Source organism: Zootoca vivipara, chromosome 2 (assembly GCF_965207765.1).
Source record: "Zootoca vivipara chromosome 2, rZooViv2.hap1.1, whole genome shotgun sequence".
NCBI lineage: Eukaryota > Metazoa > Chordata > Lepidosauria > Squamata > Lacertidae > Zootoca > Zootoca vivipara.
In genome coordinates, this window is record NC_142584.1 from 18620559 (window position 1) to 18643743 (window position 23185).

General features: G+C 49.6%; 1 protein-coding gene across 3 annotated transcripts in view; it reads left to right on the forward strand.

Moving 5' to 3' along the window:
* The window catches only part of LOC118079595 (tubulin alpha-1B chain), a 120611-nt gene that overhangs the window by 90884 nt on the left and 6542 nt on the right, over window positions 1-23185 (forward strand). The window contains exon 1 of one of the 3 annotated variants that reach the window (XM_035103904.3): window positions 21166-21260. The exons of the other annotated variants lie outside the window; for them this stretch is intronic. Within the exon in view, the coding sequence (XP_034959795.1) occupies window positions 21258-21260 (3 nt within the window). The 5' untranslated portion in view covers window positions 21166-21257. Of the gene's footprint in view, window positions 1-21165; window positions 21261-23185 lie in introns of those variants that run through there. 3 annotated transcript variants of the gene reach the window in all.

Here is a 23185-nt window from a genome sequence, read left to right on the forward strand (position 1 = left end):
GGTGACACCGAGGCCCAAAAACGTAGTTTTGAAGTACGGATCCTCACGGATCCTCGCGAATCTTGACCTATTTTCATGGAGCCCCCCCAAATTCACCCTCAAATCACATATCATGCCCAGGGGTACAGACTGCACCACAAAAATCAAGGATCCACAGCTTCCTGGTGACACCGAGGCCCAAAAAACGTGGTTGTGAAGCACGGATCCTCACGGATCCTCACGGATCCTCACGGATCCTCACCTTTTTGCATGGGGCCTCCCCGAACTCACCCTCAAATCACACAGCATAGCCTTCACTACAAAAATCAAGGATCCACAGCTTTCTGGCGACACCAGGGTTAAAAAAACGCGAACGGCAGAAGATGAAAATATTGACAGATCAAGTACCGTGTTTCTCACATTTTAAGACACCGTCTTAAATTTATTTTACTTAAGAAAATAAGCCTATGGCTTATTTTCGGGGGTGTCTTATTTTTTAAAAATTACCACCTCTTCCTGCTGCGGCTTGGTGCCCGGAACTGGCTGCTCCTGCTCCTGCGCTGCTGGGCGCTTTGTTGGCGTTTCAGTAGGGCACGCTGCTGGGAACCCGGCGGCGGGACGCGGCAAGAGCTGCATCACGTGCTGCGCCCCAACCCGGGGGCGGGACCTGGCAGGAGCGTGCTGCTGTTCTTGCCGGGTCCCGCTGGGTCGGGATTTGGCGCGGCACGCGCTGCGGATCGTGCAGGGTCCTGCTGGGTTGGGGCTCGGTGCGGGACGTGCTGCAGCTTCTGCCGGCTCCCGCTGCATCTGAGCTCCACGCGGCGCACGTTTCACATCCGCTTCCGGCAAGGGCTGGCATCTTCCTTTTCCTGTTCCTTACGGAAGCGCCATCTAAACCAGCTCCCAGCACGATATAGTACCGATTCCCCAGCATGTCTTATTTTGGGGGGATGCCTTATATTTTATTGCCTTGAGAAAATCGTGCCATGGCTTATTTTATAGGCACGTCTTAAAATGTGAGAAACACGGTATGGATGTTGGTGATCTGACACTAAGTAAAAGCGAAACTAAAGAAGTGCCATGGTCAGATCACTACCTGGTGCAACTGGACTTCTCCACAACTCTTCCCCTCTCTATGGAGGTGGACCAATTTGTTTGGTCCGCCCCCGCTACTTAATGGATCAAAATGGTTTCCAGAGAGTGGTAGGGGATGTTTTATCCCATGTTGATGGCCTTTCAGCCGATTCCCTGGTGGCCTGATGGAATGTAGAGTTAACCAGGGCTATTGACTGTTTGGCTCCGAAGCGCCCTCTCCAATTGCATAGAGCCCGGACAGCCCTGTGGTTCTCCATGGATCTGAGGGCAATGAAACAATCGTTGAGACGGTTAGAGCGCTGGTGGCGGATAACTCATTCTTAAGCTGACCGGACACAGGTTAGAGCTCAATGTCGAGCCTACCAAGTGGCGGTAGCGACGGCGAAGAAGACTTTCTTCACCGCCTCTATTGCATCTGCAGAAAACAGCAGCAGGAGACTTTTTCAGGTGGTTCGCAGTTTAGTGGAACCACCTGCTCCATCGGGGCCCAGTACGGGCCGCATGATCTCCTGCAACGATTTTGCAAAACAATTTTGCAGATAAAGTTGCTCAGATTCAGGAAGAGGTAAACTCCACCGTGGGAGCAGGGCCGGGGCGGGAGAGTGCTAGAGTCCTGTCTAGTCCAGTTGTGTGGGATCAATTCCATTCTGTTACCTCCGAGGATGTGGACAGGCTGCTTGGACGAGTGAAACCAACCACCTGTTTCCTTGATCCTTGCCCATCCTGGCTTATAAAAGCTAGCCGGGAAGGGCTGGGCGATGGGCTTTACGGGTTGGTGAATGCTTCTCTCTGTGAGGGAGCCTTCCCAGACCCGCTGAAAGAGGCGGTTATTAAACCGCTTCTTAAAAAACCATCTTTAGATGCGGCCAATATGGCCAACTATCGCCCAGTCTCAAATCTTCCATTCTTGGGCAAGGTGATTGAGCGAGTGGTTGCTGAACAACTCCAGGCACGCCTGGAAGAAGCGGACCATTTGGATCCCTTCCAGTCGAGATTCAGGCCTCATCATGGGACTGAAACTGCCTTGGTCGCACCGGTTGATGATCTCCGGAGGGCTAGGGACAAAGGTGAGAGCTGTTTTCTAGTTCTGCTGGATCTCTCAGCGGCTTTTGACACCATCGACCATAACATCCTTCTGGACCGTCTAGAGGGGTTGGGAGCTGGGGGCACTGTCATACAGTGGTTCTGCTCCTTCCTCCTGGGCCGTGTTCAGAGAGTGGTGGTGGGGGATGAGTGTTTGGACCCCTGGGCTCTCACTTGTGGGGTGCCTAAGGGCTCTGTCCTCTCCCCCAAGCTTTTTAACATCTACATGCAGCCGCTGGGAGAGATCATCAGGGGGTTTGGGCTGGGTGTTCATCAGTATGCGGATGATACCCTGCTCTACCTCTCTTTCCAATCAGAACCAGTGAAGGCGGTGAAGGTCCTGTGTGAGTGCCTAGAGGCGGTTGGAGGATGGATGGCGGCTAACAGATTGAGGTTGAATCCTGACAAGACAGAAGTACTGTTTGTGGGGGACAGGAGGTGGGCAGGTGTGGAGGACTCCCTGGTCCTGAATGGGGTAACTGTGCCCCTGAAGGACCAGGGGGGCAGCCTGGGAGTCATTTTGGACTCACAGCTGTCCATGGAGGCACAGGTCAATTCTGTGTCCAGGGCAGCTGTCTATCAGCTCCATCTGGTACGCAGGCTGAGACCCTACCTGCCTGCAGACTGTCTCGCCGGAGTGGTGCATGCTCCGGTTATCTCCCACTTGGACTACTGCAATGCGCTCTACGTGGGGCTACCTTTGAAGGTGACCCGGAAACTACAACTAATCCAGAATGCGGCAGCTAGACTGGTGGCTGGGAACGGCCGCCGAGACCACAATAACACCAGTCTTGAAAGATCTACATTGGCTCCCAGTACGTTTCCGAGCACAGTTCAAAGTGTTGGTGCTGACCTTTAAAGCCCTAAATGGCCTCGGTCCAGTATACCTGAAGGAGTGTCTCCACCCCCATCGTTCTGCCCGGACACTGAGGTCCAGTACCAAGGGCCTTCTGGCATTTCCCTCGTTGCGAGAAGCCAAGTTGCAGGGAACCAGGCAGAGGGCCTTCTTGGTGGTGGCACCCACCCTGTGGAACGCCCTCCCATCAGATGTCAAAGAGAAAAACAGCTACCAGAAGACATCTGAAGGCAGCCCTGTTTAGGGAGGCTTTTAATGTTTAATTGATTTTTTTATTTCATTTTTCTGTTGGAAGCCGCCTAGAGTGGCTGGGGAAACCCAGCCTGATAGGCGGGGTATAAATAAAATAATAATAATATTAATAATAATATTTTAAGTACAGTGGTACCTCGCAAGACGAATGCCTTGTGCAAGACAAAACTCGCAAGGCGAAAGCTTTTTGCTTTGCATGAGGGACTCGCAAGATGACGAGGTTTTCTATGAACGCCGCTTCATCTTGCGAAGCGCAGCCATAGAAAGACGAAGCGGCGGCGAGTGGCAAAAAAAGGGGAACCAGCTGTAGCGTGGAGAAAAAAGCAAAGGGAGATCAGCTGTCAGCGTGAGAAGCTGATCTTCCTTTGCCTTCATGCCGCGCTACAGCTGGTTCTCCTTTGTGTTCCGCTGGTCTCTGCCAGTTGCGGAGACCAGCGTAACGCAAAGGGGAACCAACTGTATCTCGGCAAGAAGGCTGACAGCTGATCTTCTTTGCCTTTTTGCCGCGCTACAGCTGTCAAATCACTTATAATGCCCAGGGGCACAGCCAATGTAGGTCTTTCAAGACTGGCGGTACGTGGTCTCAGTGGCCACTCCCAGTCACCAGTCTAGCCAGGGCCGTCTTAAGCATATCCAGCGCCGTAGTGCAAAGATCCCTCCAGCGCCCCACCCCCCTCCGTTTCCCAGAGTTGTTGACCCAATGGCATAGCAAGGTCAGGTGGTACCCGGTGCGGAATTTTTATGTCACACCCCCCATTGAAATTATTAAAACAAGGAAAAATAAGATACTTACAGTTGCAAGTGTTATTTTCTTTTTCTTTTTTTTACATTGTGAGCATGAGCACTTAAAACCCCCTTTTCCTAAAATCAAGGTGCATATATTTTAAAGTTCTACTTATTATGAACATGTAAGAAATGTTGCTGAATTTCTAAAGCGACCTCTTTCGGTTTAAGCGCACCTATACATGCCTCTCCCAAAAGCCGTTCCCTTTAAGCTCAGATGTGCAGAGGCTGGTTGTAGCCGTTCAGCACCCTGCCCATGCACAAAGAAACTCTCATTCCTCATTCCTTCACATGTCCCAGGGTCAAACCCTGACACTGAAAAAAAATGGTTCTGGCTGAGTCCTGAAGTCACATTAAATCCCAGTTCAAAGCCATGCCATTTGTCCATAGGCGAGCAAGTCCGTTTTGCCTTCCTCTTGATTATCAGCCAATATATAGTGTATGAATCGAGTTACCAAAGGTCTAACCTGCATGTGGATTTTCAATGATTTGTCAGGAGTTGGTGTCAGTTGAAGGAAAGCTGAACAGAGATGGAGGGGTAGGTATAAATCCCATCCACAGGGCCAGAACTTGAGAGAGCTGCTGTCCCTTGACGATGGACATGGAAGAAGCCAGGCCATTAGGTGTACAGTGGAACCTCGGTTTACGAATTTTCAGTTTACGAATGCCGCAGACCCATCTGGAACGGATTAATTCACTTTCCATTACTTTCGATGGGAAAGTTCACTTCAGTTTATGAACGCTTCAGTTTATGAACAGACTTCCGGAACCAATTGTGTTCATAAACCGAGGTACCACTGTAACTTCTTCCATGAGTATAGCACTCTTCTGGGAAAAGTCTCACGTATCCCAGAAAAAGAAAACTTCCTTCCATAGAACTCTTAAAAGGGCAAGAACACTCTCAAGGACTGACAAGGTAGTCAAGGGATCAAAGAACAGCAAGCAAGAGAAATCCCCACAAGGGCACCCCTTAATAAAATGATGAAATCCATCAAGAACATCCCTGAACTCAGGTATGGGGAACCTCCTCATGTTACTGCACTACAACTCCCATCATCCCATCATCCCTGGTCGCTGGCTCTGCTTGCTGGGGCTGATGGTAGTTGTGGTTCATCAATGTCTGGCGGGCTAAAGGTTCACCACATTGGTGCTAACAAAATGGTTCCTTGACAGCCAAGTGCCAATGTCACAATAAATAAATGTTGTTATTTTGGTTCGGTGGGTGCCTGACTTCATTATAATGACCAGATTCACACAAACAGTACTGGCCTCCCTTCAAGTACAGCTTTCCTCAACCTTGTTGCCTTCCAGATGTTTGGGATTGCAACTCCCACCATCCCTGAACTTTGGGAAGAAGATGGGAGCTGGAGTCTGGAGGGCAGCAAGTTGGGGGAAACTGGCATAGGTAATCAAGACTGAAGGACTGCCAGCTCCAAAATTACAGCCTCTGTTGCTGGATAGCTCAGTTGGTAGAGCATGAGACCCTTAATCTCAGGGTCATGGGTTCGAGCCTCATGTTGGGCAAGATTCCTGAATTTCAGGGGGTTGGATTAGATGACTCTAATGGTCCCCTCCAATTCTACAATTCTATGTTTCAAAACAGAGACCAACGTGCCTTCCGACTCATCTCTGCTCAACGGCCCAGTTGGGCAACCCTTGAAAATAGCGGCCCCCATAGGCAAAGTTAGGGAAGTGAAGGATGCGGGCAGGTTGTGCTTTGCACAGTGGATATTTCTCCCCCATATTTTTCTATATCACATGATTCATTTTCTTGCATACAAGGGCTGCGGATGGATGGGTATGTCCTCGACACCCAGGCAAACCAATGGCATATGACACTGGCTCTGACAGGCGGGCCCTGACCAGAACATGCTGTGGTCCATAGTCTTGGTTTTCCCAGGCTGGTGGGTGGGTGGGTGGTTGTCCCTGCCTCGCAGGGGCATTTGGAAAAGTGGAGCCTCACTTTGAGAGAACGGTTTAAAATGAAAATGCTGCAATTGACGTGTCCTTGCGAATCAAGTGGCATTCCGACAAAGCGTTACCAAATAAACCTTTTGCTATTTCACCTTCCAAAGCCTGCCTCGTGTGGAGTTGCTTCTCTGTTTATGGTACTTTCTCTATAAACAACAGCCTTACTGCGTCTGCCAAAGTTGATCGATCAGGCCTGAGACACGCAGTGCAGGATCTTTTCTTTGCATGAGCGATGTACCAGGATTTTAAAAAAACAGACCAAAAACTATGGTTCCAGGTACCCCTCCCCGCCTTCGAGGTGGCTTTGTTGGAGGCACGGCAATCTGCACCCCAAGGAGCGTGCAGCGTTGGGCAGCTGGGCTGGGCTGAGCAGGTGGGGGCACAGCCCCTTGACGGAGGCAGCTCCGCCGCCACCACCGCCACCGGGAAAGGAGCGAAGCAGAGGAAGCGGACACGCGGGTGGTTCCATGTGCCTCCTCAATGCGCCCCTGCTGGGCAGGCAACATGGCCCAGGGTGCCACTCAGCCCAAGGGGAAAGACGCCCCTGAGTCTAGCTGCCACATTCTGGATTAGTTGTAGTTTCCGGGTCACCTTCAAAGGTAGCCCCACATAGAGCGCATTGCAGTATTCCAAGCGAGAGATCACGAGAGCATGCACCACTCTGGTGAGGCAGTCTGCAGGCAGGTAGGGTCTCAGCCTGCGTACCAGATGGAGCTGGTAGACAGCTGCCCTGGACACAGAATTAACCTGAGCCTCCATAGACAGCTGTTGGTCCAAAATGATTCCCAGGCTGCGCCCCTGGCCCTTCAGGGGCACAGTTGCCCCATTCAGGACCAGGGAGTCCTCCACACCTGCCCGCCTCCTGTCCCCCCAGCACAGTACTTCTGTCTTGTCAGGATTCAACCTCAATCTGTTAGCCACCATCCATCCTCCAACCCCCTCCAAGCACTCACACAGGACCTTCACCGCCTTCACTGGTTCTGATTGGAAAGAGAGGGAACGGCGAACTCGCGCTCCGCCGGGCTGTGCCCCTCCCTAGAAGCAGGCCTTGCCAGAGGGCGCGACGGGGAGCTGGAGGGAGGGTGCGGCGCGGCGTGGCGCGGCGGGAATGGCGAACTCGTGCTCCGCCGGGCTGTGCTCCGCCTCTGCCCACCAGCCCTGCTTCTAGAGTAGGGCAGCTGCCCTAACTTGCCCCGTGGTGGGTACGCCCTTGGCTGGGTATCATCCGCATACTCATGCTCTGGTCAGACCTCACCTGGGGTACTGTGTCCAGTTCTGGGCACCATAGTTCAAGAAGGATACTGACAAGCTGGAACGTGTCCAGAGGAGGGCAACCAAAATGGTCAAAGGCCTGGAAACGATGCCTTATGAGGAACGGCTTAGGGAGCTGGGTATGTTTAGCCTGGAGAAGAGAAGGTTAAGGGGTGATTTGATAGCCATGTCCAAATATATAAACGGATGTCATATAGAGGAGGGAGAAAGGTTGTTTTCTGCTGCTCTAGAGAAGCGGACACGGAGCAATGGATTCAAACTACAAGAAAGAAGATTCCACCTAAACATTAGGAAGAACTTCCTGACAGTAAGAGCTGTTCGGCAGTGGAATTTGCTGCCAAGGAGTGTGGTGCAGTCTCCTTCTTTGGAGGTCTTTAAGCGGAGGCTTGACAGGCATATGTCAAGAATGCTTTGATAGTGTTTCCTGCTTGGCAGGAGGTTGGCCTGGATGGCCCTTGTGGTCTCTTCCAACTCTATGATTCTATGTTGAACACCCAGCCCAAACCCCCTGATGATCTCTCCCAGCAGCTTCATGTAGATGTTGAAAAGCATGGGGGAGAGGCTTTTCGCTGAATCACCACTGATTCCTGTAATGTTCATGATACATGACAGCAGGCGAGAGGACAATCACAGGAGATTTTTTGAAACCTTTCAAAACAGTGTCCATTGCTCAATTCAGATAAAGTTGTCATAGGTCTGACAGAGAAAAAGGAATTTAAAATGCTTTGGAGCATCTTTTGTCTGCAGAGACATCATGTTTTGGTTGAAAAAACATGGGGCCAGTTCAGAAGATACCAAGCTATACCTTGCTGACTTTTTTGATCTTCTCGGGTCAAATTCTGAGCAAGACTACAGATTCAAATTTGATAAACTCAGTACAAATTGGAGCAAAGCGTTCTTAGACTACTTTAAGGCAGACCTGCACCAACAATAATAAAGCATGCTGGGGCCTGGATTCTAAAGAGACTGGACATATATAATGAAAAAAGTGGAATCACCACAAATGTCTCTGGGAGTTTTCATGCAGCTCTAAAAAGACTTTGACAATGGAAAGAATTGACAGTGGAAGCAATGGTGTTATCCTTACATGCAATGCAAAAAATTTACTGGAGAGAAACTTTGCGTGGACTGTGTAACACTGGAAACTTTCATTTGCGGCCTCAGTTTGTCAGACACTCAAGATCACCCAGGGAGTAGTCTCGAGCAGGTCGGGCGCCCTGGCACTGAGGAGCGGAGATCGCTCCGGCGCTCCCGCCCTCACTGGGCGCAGCATGTTTTCCGCGCAGCTTCATCGCACAGCGCCCCACCTACCAGCCCCGCGCCCTGGCACACCGCGCCACCGGGAGTCTACCTAGAGCCGGCCCTGAGATAACCAGAAGATACAGTCTTTCCTCATATAGCTTGTGATCCATCACAAATCATGGATAACTTCTGTGGCCTAAGAAAGATGAAAGCTATGAGAAGGCACCATCAGTTTGTCAAATGGTACCATGATCCTTCATGGTAATGAACAATTTAATAGATGTTTGTCCACAGCTTGGTGTATTTGTGGTAAGGGTTAGTAAAGAAAAGCATTATGTTGTCTGCCTTTTCCCCAAAGAGAACTGCTCTTGCCCATCATCCAGGACTTGCTACCATATTATAGCTGCCAAAAAAAATCTATTGGCATGCCACCAGAACCAGGGAAGCCTCACCGGTTGCAGCTCACACAGTTGAAGCGAAATAAAAGGCAAAAGAGTAGATCGGGAAGAAAGTTCCTCAGACTGAAGGAAAATATAACAGTAGCTCCAGCATCTGATTCAGTGCAGGCTGCTGAGAAGTTGGACTCCTAAAAAACAGATCACCGACTGACTATGATACAGGGAAGGTAAACGGTGTTTCCGTGTGCTGCTCTGGTTTGCCAGAAGCGGCTTAGTCATGCTGGCCACATGACCAGGAAGCTGTCCAGACAAACGCAGGCTCTCTCAGCCTATAGAGTGAGATGAGAGTGCAACCCCAGAGTTGTCCACGACTGGACCTAACTGTCAGGGGTAGCTTTGTTCTTGTTTAGTCGTTTAGTCGTGTCTGACTCTTCGTGACCCCATGGACCAGAGCACGCCAGGCACTCCTGTCTTGCACTGCCTCCCGCAGTTTGGTCAAACTCATGTTCGTAGCTTCGAGAACACTGTCCAACCATCTCGTCCTCTGTCGTCCCCTTCTCCTAGTGCCCTCAATCTTTCCCAACATCAAGGTCTTTTACAAGGATTCTTCTCTTCTCATGAGGTGGCCAAAGTATTGGAGCCTCAGCTTCAGGATCTGTCCTTCCAGTGAGCGCTCAGGGCTGATTTCCTTAAGAATGGATCTGTTTTATCTTCTTGCAGTCCATGGGACTCTCAAGAGTCTCCTCCAGCACCATAATTCAAAAGCATCAATTCTTCGGCGATCAGCCTTCTTTATGGTCCAGCTCTCACTTCCATACATCACTACTGGGAAAACCATAGCTTTAACTATACGGACCTTTGTAGGCAAGGTGATGTCTCTGCTTTTTAATATGCTGTCTAGGTTTGTCATTGCTTTTCTCCCAAGAAGCAGGCGTCTTTTAATATCGTGAGTGCTGTCACCATCTGCAGTGATCAAGGAGCCCAAGAAAGTAAAAACTCTCACTGCCTCCATTTCTTCCCCTTCTATTTGCCAGGAGGTGATGGGACCAGTGGCCATGATCTTGGTTTTTTTTTTATGTTGAGCTTCAGACCATATTTTGCGCTCTCCTCTTTCACCCTCATTAAAAGGTTCTTTAATTCCTCCTCGCTTTCTGCCATCAAGGTTGTGTCATCTGCATATCTGAGGTTGTTGATATTTCTTCCGGCAATCTTAATTCTGGCTTGGGATTCATCTAGTCCAGCCTTTCGCATGATGAATTCTGCATATAAGTTAAATAAGCAGGGAGACAATATACAACCTTGTCGTACTCCTTTCCCAATTTTGTTGTTCCATATCCAGTTCTAACTGTAGCTTCTTGTCCCACATAGAGATTTCTCAGGAGACAGATGAGGTGATCAGGCACTCCCATTTCTTTAAGAACTTGCCATAGTTTGCTGTGGTCAACACAGTCAAAGGCTTTTGCATAGTCAATGAATCAGAAGTAGACCTTTTTCTGGAACTCTCTAGCTTTCTCCATAATCCAGCGCATATTTGCTATTTGGTCTCTGGTTCTTCTGCCCCTTCGAAATCCAGCTTGCACTTCCGGGAGTTCTCGGTCCACATACTGCCTAAGCCTGCCTTGTAGAATTTTAAGCATAACCTTGCTAGCGTGTGTAATGAGCGCAATTGTGCGGTAGTTGGAGCATTCTTTGGCACTGCCCTTCTTTGGAATTGGGATGTAGACTGATCTTCTCCAATCCTCTGGCCATTGCTGAGTTTTCCAAACTTGCTGGCATATTGGGTGTAGTACCTTAACAGCATCAGCTTTTAAAATTTTAAATAGTTCAGCTGGAATATCATCACTTCCACTGGCCTTGTTATTAGCAGTGCTTTCTAAGGCCCATTTGACTTCACTCTCCAAGATGTCCAGGGCCGGAGCATCCATTTAGGCGAACTAGGCCATTGCCTAGGGCGCCAAAATGGAGGGGGCCCTGCCAGCCTGCCCCCCTCGCTGCCGATCGAGGCTGCAGCTTCCTTTTTCATTTTTTCTCCTCCCGACATTGCCGGGCGAGGGGCGGGATAGCGGCCCTCTTCGCTAGCCCACCCCTCGCCCGGCAATGTAGGGAGGAGAAAAAATAAAAAAGGAAGCTGCCTGCCGAGCAAGGCTGCAGCTTCCTCTTTTATTTTTTCTCCTTCCGACGTTGCCGGGCGAGGGGCGGGATAGCGAGACGCCGCACTAGCAACTGACTGGCGTGATGCCCCTCCTCGCTGGCCTGCCCCTCGCCCGGCAACGTCGGGAGGAGAAAAAATAAAAAAGGGCGTGCCTGCCTGCCTGCTGCCTGCCTGCCTGCCTGCCTGGGCCTGGCCGGCCGGCCTGGAATTTGGAGCACCCAGAGGAGTTGCTAACGTCGGATCAAGAGTCATGAAGGAAGGGGAAAAGGTAAGGTACACTCAGAGGAACTTTTGTAATAAGACTGCTACTTTGACATCTTGTATACAATGTCCTGGGAGATTGAAGTGTTCTCCTACTGGTTTCTCTGCTTGTGATTCCTGATGTCAGAACCCCGCACGCGGCGCAACGCTCCCTTTCCGCAAAGCGCGCCCAGGAAGAGGCGCACCCCACGGGGCCCAGGCACCTTTGCCCTCCCCGGGCGCCACTTAGGCGCTACAATGCCCAGGGCAGGATGCCCCGGGGCATGGGCAGAGTGTGCACTGCTTCTGGGCGTGTTAAAAAACAGTTACCAAATAAAGCAGAAAGCCAAACAAAGTTCAAATTATAGATAAGGAAAAAAAACCCAGCCCATTTTTATTTATTTTTATTTTATTAATAATGGGGGGGGGGCAGAAGGTGATCTCGCCTAGGGCGCAAAAAACCCTAGCACCGGCCCTGAAGATGTCTGGCTCAAGATCAGCAACCACACTACCTGGGGTATACGAGACCTCCATATCTTTCTGGTATAATTCCTCTGTGTATTCTTGCCACCTCTTCTTGATGTCTTCTGCTTCTGTTAGGTCCTTACCACTTTTGTCCTTTATTATGGTAATCTTTGTACGAAATGTTCCTTTCATATCTCCAATTTTCTTGAACAGATCTCTGGTTTCCCCCATTCTATTGTTTTCCTCTATTTCTTTGCATTGCTCATTTAAGAAGACCCTCTTGTCTCTCCTTGCTATTTTTTGGAAATCTGCATTCAGTTTCCTGTATCTTTCCCTATCTCCCTTGCATTTTGCTTGCCTCCTCTCCTCCACTATTTGTAAGGCCTCGTTGGACAGCCATTTTGCTTTCTTGCATTTCCTTTTCCTTGCATTTCCTATGCCTCCTGTATAATGTTACGAGCCTCCATCCATAGTTCTTCAGGCACTCTGTCCACCATATCTAAATCCTTAAACCTGTTCCTCACTTCCACTCATAGCTGCCAAGTTATCCCTTTTTTAAAGGGATTTTCCCTTGTGCTGAATAGGCTTCCTCGCGAGAAAAGGGAAAACTTGGCAGCTATGCTTCCACTGTGTATTCATAAGGGATTTGATTCAGATTGTATCTTACTGGCCCAGTGGTTTTTCCTACTTTCTTCAGTTTAAGCTGGAATTTTGCTATAAGAAGCTGATGATCTGAGTTACAGTCAGCTCCAGGTCTTGTTTTCGCTGACTGTATAGAGCTTCTCCATCTTTGGCTGCAGAGAATATAATCAATCTGATTTCGATGCTGCCCATTTGGTGATATCCATGTGTAGAGTCGTCCCTTCATGGATCAATGCCTTGTCGTGGCGAAGGGGCTTGAATAACTCAGAGAAGCTATGAGCTATGCCATGCAGGGCCACCCAAGATGGACAGGTCATAGTGGAGAGTTTTGACTAAACGTGATCCAACTGGAGAAGGAACTAGCAAGCCACTCCAGTATCCCTGCCAAGAAAATTCCATGGACAAAGACAACAGGCATATAAAAGTTATGACGCTGGAAGAGGAGCCCCTCAGGTCGGAAGGCGTCCAACATGCTACTGAGGAAGAGCGGAGGACAAGTACAAGTAGATTCAGAGCTGATGAAGCGGCTGGGCCAAAGCCGAAAGGTTGCTCAGTTGCGTATATGCCTGGAAGCGAAAGGAAAGTCCGATGCTGTAAAGAAAAATATTGCATAGGAACCTGGAATGTAAGAACCATGAGTGGAGGTAAGCTGGATGTGGTCAAAAATGAGATGACAAGAATAAATATTGACATCCTGGGCATCAGTGAACTAAAATGGAAGGGAATGGGCGAATTCAGTTCGGATGACTATCATATCTACTACTGTGGGCAAGAATCCCGTAGAAGAAATGGAGTGGCCCTCATAGTCAACAAAAGAGTGGCAAAAGCTGTAATGGGATGCAATCTCAAAAATGACAGAATGATCTCGATACGAATCCAAGGCAGACCTTTTAATATCACAGTAATCCAAGTTTATGCACCAACTACCGGTGCTGAAGAAAGTGAAATCGACCAATTCTATGAAGACTTACAACACCTTCTAGAAATGACACCAAAGAAGGATGTTCTTCTCATTACAGGGGATTGGAATGCTAAAGTAGGGAATCAAGAGATAAAAGGAACAACTGGCAAGTTTGGCCTTGGAGTTCAAAATGAAGCAGGGCAAAGGCTAATAGAGTTCTGTCAATAGAACAGGCTGGTCATCACAAACACTCTTTTCCAACAACACAAGAGACGACTCTACACATGGATATCACCAAATGGGCATTCATACACTAGTTATTCATACACTAAATATTGGCTGATAATCAAGAGGAAGGCAAAACGGACTTGCTCGCCTCTGGACTGTTAGGGCTTTAAACCTAAGACGCTGGCAAATTAGCAAGGTCATGTGATTTAAGTTGTTAAGTTGTTAAGATGCTCAGTATATATAGAGCGTTTGTTTTGTTTGCTTGTGGGGTGTGGAGCAGTCATGTCTGAAAGCTCTGGAGATGTTTCTGTTATCTGTTTGCAATAAAACTGTCTTCGAAAGTTGGGCTTCCGTGGGTCGTTACTGCTGCAAAGCTGCAAGCATTTTACCACAACAAGAATCCAGCCGCTGTGCTTAATGCTCTGCAAAGAGAACTGATTCTGGTCTGTGCAGCGCAGCAGAAGCGTTTTACTGGACCAGTACAGGAAAACCTCTTATGGACAAATGGCAATACTTTGAACTGGGATTTAATGTGACTTCAGGACTCAGCCAGAACCATTTTTTTCAGTGTCAGGGTTTGACCCTGGGTCATGCGAAGGAATGAGGAATGAGAGTTTCTTTGTGCATGGGCAGAGTGCTGAACGGCTACAACCAGCCTCTGCACATCTGAGCTGAAAGGGAACGGCTTTTGGGAGAGGCATGTATAGGTGCGCTTAAACCGAAAGAGGTCGCTTTAGAAATTCAGCACCATTTCTTACATGTTCATAATAAGTAGAACTTTAAAATATATGCACCTTGATTTTAGGAAAAGGGGGTTTTAAGTGCTCATGCTCACAATGTAAAGAAAAAAGAAAAAGAAAATAACACTTGCAACTGTAAGTATCTTATTTTTCCTTGTTTTAATAATTTCAATGGGGGGTGTGACAAAAAAAATCCGCACCGGGTACCAACTGACCTTGCTGGGTCGACAACTCTGGGAAACAGAGGGGGTGGGGGCTGGAGGGATCTTTGCACTACGGTGCTGGATATGCTTAAGACGGCCCTGGCTAAACTGGTGACTGGGAGTGGCCACTGAGACCACGTACCACCGGTCTTGAAAGACCTACATTGGCTGTGCCCCTGGGCATTATAAGTGATTTGACAGCTGTAGCGAGGCAAAAAAGGCAAAGGAAGATCAGCTTCCCATGCTGACAGCTGATCTTCCTTTGCCTTCTTCCCACGCTACAGCTGGTTCCCCTGTTGTTGCCGCTTGCCGCCGCTTCGTCTTTCTATGGCTGCGCTTCGCAAGATGAAGCGGCGTTCATAGAAAACCTTGTTGTCTTGTGAGTCCCTCGTGCAAAGCAAAACGCTTTCGTCTTGCGGGTTTTTTGTTGCGCGAGGCATTCGTCTTGTGAGGTACCACTGTACATAGTAATAATAATAATAATAATAATAATAATAATAATAAATAATAATAATAATAATAATAATAATAATAATTTATTATTTATACCCCGCCCATCTGGCTGGGTTTCCCCATCCACTCTGGGCGGCTTCCAACAGAAAAATTAAATAAAACAATCAATTAAACATTAAAAGCCTCGCTAAACAGGGCTGCCTTCAGATGTCTTCTGGTAGCTGTTTTTCTCTTTGACATCTGATGGGAGGGCGTTCCACAGGGTGTGCGCTACCCCCGAGAAGGCCCTCTGCCTGGTTCCCTGCAACTTGGTTTCTCGCAACGAGGGAAATGCCAGAAGGCCCTTGGTACTGGACCTCAGTGTCCGGGCAGAACGATGGGGGTGGAGACACTCCTTCAGGTATACTGAACCGAGGCCATTTAGGCCTTTAAAGGTCAGCATCAACACTTTGAATTGTGCTCGGAAATGTACTGGGAGCCAATGTAGATCTTTCAAGACTGGTGTTATGTGGTCTCAGCGGCCGCTTCCACTCACCAGTCTAGCTGCCGCATTCTGGATTAGTTGTAGTTTCCGGGTCACCTTCAAAGGTAGCCCCACGTAGAGTGCATTGCAGTAGTCCAAGCAGGAGATAACTAGAGCATGTACCACTCTGGCGAGACAGTCTGCAGGCAGGTAGGGTTTCAGCCTGCGTACCAGATGGAGCTGATAGACAGCTGCCTTGGACACAGAATTGACCTGTGCCTCCATGGACAGCTGTGAGTCCAAAATGACTCCCAGGCTGCGCCCCTGGTCTTTCAGGGGCACAGTTACCCCATTCAGGACAAGGGAGTCCTCCACACCTGCCCGCCTCCTGTCCCCCACAAACAGTACTTCTGTCTTGTCAGGATTCAACCTCAATCTGTTAGCCGCCATCCATCCTCCAACCGCCTCTAGGCACTCACACAGGACCTTCACCGCCTTCACTGGTTCTGATTGGAAAGAGAGGTAGAGCTGGGTATCATCCGCATACTGATGAACACCCAGCCCAAACCCCCTGATGATCTATCCCAGCAGCTTCATATAGATATTAAAAAGCATGGGGGAGAGGACAGAGCCCTGAGGCACCCCACAAGTGAGAGCCCAAGGGTCCGAACACTCATCCCCCACCACCACTCTCTGAACACGGCCCAGGAGGAAGGAGCGGAACCACTGTATGACAGTGCCCCCAGCTCCCAACCCCTCTAGACGGTCCAGAAGGATGTTATGGTCGATGGTGTCAAAAGCCACTGAGAGATCCAGCAGAACTAGGAAACAGCTCTCACCTTTGTCCTTAGGCCGCCGGAGATCATCAACCAGTGCGACCAAGGCAGTTTCAGTCCCATGATGAGGCCTGAATCCCGACTGGAAGGGATCCTAATGGTCCGCTTCTTCCAGGTGTGCCTGGAATTGTTCAGCAACCACTCGCTCAATCACCTTGCCCAAGAATGGACGATTCGAGACTGGGCGATAGTTGGCCATATTGGCCGCATCTAAAGATGGTTTTTTAAGAAGCGGTTTAATAACCGCCTCTTTCAGCGGGTCTGGGAATGCTCCCTCACAGAGAGAAGCATTCACCAACCCGTGAAGCCCATCGCCCAGCCCTTCCCGGCTAGCTTTTATAAGCCAGGATGGGCAAGGATCAAGGAGACAGGTGGCTGGTTTCACTCGTCCAAGCAGCCTGTCCACATCCTCGGAGGTAACAGATTGGAATTGATCCCACACAACTGGACCAGACAGACCTCCAGCGCTCCCCCGCCCCGGCCCTGCTCCCACGGTGGATTTTACCTCTTCCCGAATCTGAGCGACTTTATCTGCAAAAAAACTTTGCTAAATCGTTGCAGGAGATCATGCGGCCCGTACTGGGCCCCGATGGAGCAGGTGGTTCCACTAAACTGCGAACCACCTGAAAAAGTCTCCTGCTGCTGTTTTCTGCAGATGCAATAGAGGCGGTGAAGAAAGTCTTCTTCGCCGTTGCTACCGCCACTTGGTAAGCTTGACATTGAGCTCTAACCCGTGTCTGGCCAGCTTCAGAATGAGTTATCCGCCACCGGCGCTCTAGCCGTCTCAACGATTGTTTCATTGCCCTCAGGTCCATGGAGAACCACAGGGCTGTCCAGGCTCCATGCAATTGTAGAGGGCGCTTCGGAGCCAAACAGTCAACAGCCCTGGTCAACTCCACATTCCAGCGGGCCACCAGGGAATCGGCTGTTGAGATTAATAGCCCGTAATTGGCTAATTATCGATAACACAGCTATGTGAGAAAGAAAGATAGCAGAGAAATCTATCTGCCTATGAACAAATTATTAGCTGCGTTGCAGACGTACCAAAAATACTCGCCCAGTACGCTCCGTCACAAATGCCCAGCCTCTGTTTCTAAAAACCGCAGAAACATAACCCCCAAGTCCGAATTGGTCCCACCTCCCTGGAGAGGGGAAGAGTCGTGGAGAAGTCCAGTTGCACCAGGTAGTGATCTGACCATGGCACTTCTTTCGGTTCGCTTTTACTTAGTGTCAGATCACCAACATCCATACTTGATCTGTCAATATTTTCATCTTCTGCCGTTCATGTTTTTGCGCCCTGGTATCACCAGGAAGCTGTGGATCCTTGATTTTTGTGTTGCAGGCTATGCCCTGGGCATGATGTGTAAGTTAGTGGCGGCTCCATGCAAAAAGGTGAGGATCCGTGAGGATCCGTGCTTCAAAACCAGGTTTTTGGGCCACGGTGTTGCCAGGACGCTGTGGATCCTTGATTTTTGTGGTGCAGGCTGTACCCCTGGGCATGATATGTGATTTGAGGGTGAATTTGGGGGGGCTCCATGCAAAAAGGTGAAGATTCGTGAGGATCTGTGCTTCAAAATCACGTTTTTGGGCCACGGTGTCGCCAGGAAGCTGTGGATCCTTGATTTTTGTGGTGCAGGCTGTACCCCTGGGCATGATATGTGATTTGAGGGTGAATTTGGGGGATCCCATGCAAATAGGTGAAGATTCGCAAGGATCCGTCTTCAAAACCACGTTTTTGGGCCACGGTGTCGCCAGGACACTGTGGATCCTTGATTTTTGTGGTGCAGGCTGTACCCCTGGGCATGATATGTGATTTGAGGGTGAATTTGGGGGGGCTCCATGCAAATAGGTGAAGATTCGCGAGGATCCGTGAGGATCCGTGCTTCAAAACTATGTTTTTGGGCCACGGTGTCGCCAGGAAGCTGTGGATCCTTGTTTTTTGTGGTGCAGGCTGTACCCCTGGCCATGATATGTGATTTGAGGGTGAATTTGGGGGGCTCCATGCAAATAGGTGAAGATTCGCGAGGATCCGTGAGGATCCGTGCTTCAAAACCACGTTTTTGGGCCACGGTGTCGCCAGGAAGCTGTGGAACCTTGATTTTTGTGGTGCAGGCTGTACCCCTGGCCATGATATGTGATTTGAGGGTGAATTTGGGGGGTTCCCATGCAAAGAGGTGAAGATTCGTGAGGATCCATGCATCAAAACCACGTTTTTGGGCCACGGTGTCGCCAGGAAGCTGTGGATCCTTGATTTTTGTTGTGCAGGCTGTACCCCTGGCCATGATATGTGATTTTAGGGTGAATTTGGGGGGTTCCCATGCAAAAAGGTGAAGATTCGTGAGGATCCGTGCTTCAAAACCACGTTTTTGGGCCACGTTGTCGCCAGGAATCTGTGGATCCTTGATTTTTGTGGTGCAGGCTGTGCCCCTGGGCATGATATGTGATTTGACAGTGAGTTCGCGGTGGCCCAATGCAGAAATCATGAGGATCCATGAGGATCCGTGGTTTTTAACCACGTTTTTGTGTCATTGTGGCCGCACGAAACAGTGGATGCGTGATTTTTTTGGTGCTGCCTACAGACTAAGACATACTCTACAATATCATGGTGTTGTTTTTTTATTTGAATGAAAAAATCATATGAATTCATGAGGATCCGTTTAAAATCATCTGGATCCGCGTTTTACCCTGACCCGCGCGGCGGCAGCGGGAAGCCCCATTAGCTAAAGTGGTACCTCAGATTAAGAACGGTTTAAGGTTAAGAACGGACCTCCAGAACAAATCAAGTTCTTAACTTGAGGTACCACTGTATATCGCTTGCTGTTTGGAATAAAATCTTTAATCTTCTCACTCACTCGTGCTTTGTATTACTGTACTTGGGAATCTCATTTTAAAAGAACCACCTTGCATTTGGCAAGACATAGGAGGGGGACGTTTCACAGTGCAGAAAGGCGTCAGAACTGCATTGCACAGGGGCGTGCAGTGAACAGGGGCAGAGATGCCACGTGGGTGGGTGCTGGGTGAGAAGCCAGGTCTCTTCCATTCTGCCTGCACACACAAACAAACAAACAGTGGAGGCGGCAAAACGAGTGCACACAAGGCAAAATATAGAATTGCAAGGAGGTTCGCCTTGTTTCCTGCCCATCCTCCCTTCCCCGCCCTCCCCAATTTTACAAAAATGTAAATCCAGCTTCATACAATTGATATCCAGACAGTACCCACAACCAGGAGACCAATCCCTGAAACGTCCCTTCATTCAATCCCTTCTCCAGCCTTATATAAGGCAGCAGAGGAGCCTTTGCTTGGCAGTCGTGCGTATTTGCATCTTCTGCCCAAGGGCAGGAGAGCAGAGCCAGTCCCAGTGTGTCTCGCGGTCTGCAGCAAACCCTAGAGATATTAATATCGCCGTGGCTGCCGCAGTTTTCCTCTGCAGGATGAAGCTGCAGCCACGCACCGCTCAGCTTCAGCTCGCCTCCGCTCTGCAGTTCTGTCTTATTATGTATGGCATCCGGGACATTCCTCATTCATGCTCCGCATTTGGCTCCCCGTCCTCCTGTTGTTCTGGAGCTCTTTTAATCCTCTTGCACATGGCCGTGTTGTTTTTGCTTTTCCGAACGATCATCTCTATCTAGGACAAAGACTAGTGGGGCCGAGTTTTTCTGATTCTTTTTTCGTTAGGGGAGGCTTAACGACTTATGATGACGCTACGACAGGTTGGGCTAAGGTCAAAATAAAATCAAAATGCAACTGCGCTGGCCTTCCTTGAATTCCAGGGCTGTCTTATAAATCACTCAGCAGATCCAGATGCAAGGGGGATGGGGAAGATACGCATCTTGTATCTCAGCCAGAAAGCATGCGAGTTATTTGACCACCAAATATGCTGAGAAGCCCCTGCAGCTGTCGGCCATTTGCCTTCCAGACCCACCCACCCAATTCCAGCAGGATTGAGATCATTCTGAAGTCGGTTTTTGTTTTAATGCCACAAGCAGTATTTTGCACCGTGCATTTAAACGCTATTTTAAACAATGCAACGGTGGAATGGTCCTAAAGAATATAAACCCTGCGCTAAAAAACAGAGACCTACTGGAGAAAGTGTGGTTTGGGGAAGGTTTGCTGAAGATATGGCAAAATGCAGCCCCATTTCTCTGCATCGATTTTCAAGGGGGGGGGAGGGAGCTGTGGACAGGTTTTATAAATCCATGTGTCTACTCTGCGCGCACGATTCTACTGGAGGCCTGCAACTGTTGTGTCCCAGACAGACGGCTTAGATAACACATTATAATCCAAACGCGCCACTGTATCCCTATGGGGACAATAGGATGTGAATAAAAGGGAAAAGTGGCGCCATTCGAGTGGCCTCAGTCATGTCCCCCCCCCCCCGCATTTCCTCCTACAGAATGACCCTTTGATCCTCTCCAAAAGAAAAGGAGGCTCTCTATCTCCCTAGAGGAGGGGGGAAAAGAAGGACTGGTTTGTTACATCTACCTATGAACAGTTGTTGTTTTAAAATAAATAAATAAAATACCCTGTGACCAGCAAGTCTAATCTCATCGCATCAAGAGTTTTCGATGCAAGGAATTCAGCTGGGTGCTATCAAGAAGCCTCAAGCCTGTCCCCTCAAAAAGGAGGATTCGCCCTCGGAGAGGAGGAAGAGTGGACCCAGGGAGCCCACACACCTCGCCGCCTCCCTCTCTCCCCAAAACCCATCTTCCCAGCGAAAAGGGGGGACATTGGTTTCAGCCAATCACGGATTGTGAGCTCACAGATGGACTTGCCAGGCTGCCCAATGGCAACCGCGCAGCAAAATTATTATCCTAAATGCATGCCAGCCCAGCTTCCCCCGCCCAGCCCTGGGAGGGAGATGTGAGATAAAAGCAGCCGGGCGGCCCCTCCTTCTCCCATTCGGTTACTTACATCGACTCTTAGCTTGTCGGGAGAAGTAACACCCCTGCTTTCTGTCCCTTCTTTCCTTCTCCTGCTTCCTGAAGTCCTTCCTCGTCGACATCATGGTGAGTGAGGCGAGGCAGGAGGAGGAGGAGGAAGCTGGAGCCTCGGGGGGAGGGGGAAGAGAAGGGGATGCTTATTTTATGCAAAGGAGCAGCTCCCGGGGTGGGGCGCCCCTCCGATGTCCAGGGAAGCGTGGGGCGAAGGGATCATGGCGGGCGGAAGGGGGAGAATCCGGAGGCCGGAATGGATTCCCCACTAGGAAAGCCACCGGCGATGATGGCTGGTTTAAGGCTGTAGCGCGCGCAAAGATTACGGGATCCGCCGCTTGGAGGGCCGGTTGTGGGGAGGTTTTACCATAAGGAACATTTAAAAAGCATTGGGGGGGGGGGTCAGGCAGCAGCTCGCCCAGAATGGCTAGGAAGAGGATGTGATGTGTCTCCTGGCTGAGAAATCGATTTGGATCTTTGAAAGGGCACATCTGAAAAAAACAAAAATGCTTGGTAAAGAGGGGGCTGGAAAATGAACGTGGCAGGAGCCGGGCCAGCCTTGATCTCAGGAGGGAAGGTAGTGAGGTTTTCTTCGGGGGTGGGGCTGGAGAGCCAAGAGTGGGGCGGAGAGAAGGTTCTAGACTGGGTGGCCAGGAGCTGGTCGTGGGTCTGGAGGACGATGATGGAGAAGGGGGGTGGATCTCAAAAGGGGGGGATTTATTTATCGCATTTTATGCCGTGCCCTACACGGTTCCCCCCTCCCTCTATTTCACCCTCCAGTCAGGTGGGTTCAGCTGAGGTGACTGAGGCGCGCGATGCGAAGCCGGGTCAATCCTCGGCTCTGATCCGACCCGTTCACTACCGCCTCCGGATTAATGGCGGGATTGGAAGAGTGTGTGTGTGGTCGTGGTCGGGGGGCGGGTAGCATTTAGGTCGGAGGCAGCCCTGTTGCTGAATTGCAATTGCAGTAGCGGAGAATACATCAGGTCGGCCCCGGTGGAACGGGGGACCGAGTAGATGGTCCATGGGGCGCATCTTCTGTCTGGAGGTGGAAATGCAACGGCATCCCCCCCCCCCCACTGCAAGATAGATGCCAACTTCTTAATAGGATCTGAAGGCTCTGCAAGGATTGCCTCTACATCCTAAAAGCCCTTAACATATAGTCCCCGTTATCCACTGGAATAGACATTTTTGCTGATGCCACTGGGGAAAAACTACTGGGGCCAAGGCTTGTCTCCCAATTTATATAATATTTTAGAATTGCAAGCCTTGTCATCCGAGGTGCGTGGGAGGCATTTTGCTAATTTCGATGGGTTACTCGGATGATGATGATGATGATTTTATTTTATTTCCATGGTGATGGGGAGAGGTTGAAAAGGCGCATGGAGCCCCCCTTGGCTCCTCCCCCGCGCGCTTGCAGTTAACATTTTCCCGCGCAGCGAGGCTGGAGGAGGGGGCTGTTTGCCGCGCTGAGTCCGCGCCACGAGGTCTGCTTCCGCTACAGCAAGAGCAAAGATCTAGTAGCAGCTCCATATGTTTCCCTCCTCCCCATCCGCACAGCAGTGCACACATAACATATTCTGTTTCTGCACACGGGGAGGTTGCTCAATGGCGGGGCGGGAAGCTCACCAGGTTTTCCTAATAGTAGCCCAAGAATTTTGGGGTCTTATCTAGAAAAAACGTTCAAGAACTTTGGGGTGTCCTGGTTTTTACTTTTTTGTGAAATATGGCAACCCTATCCCCTGCTTGCTTCTCCCCCCCACCAACCTTTTGGAAATGTTGCAGAACATTAGGATCCATAGGTGTACCAGAGCTAAGGCCATCTTTGCTATGTTGCTATGCTTTATTATTATTTATTTGCAAGATTTCAGGACTGGGCTTAACAAAATCCCTAGTAATAAGCTGCAGTGTAAGTTGAATAGGAGACCTATAGAAAGGTCAATTAAATAGGTAACTGGGTGGCTGGAATGCTCCTTTTCCTCAGTAACACATATCCAGGC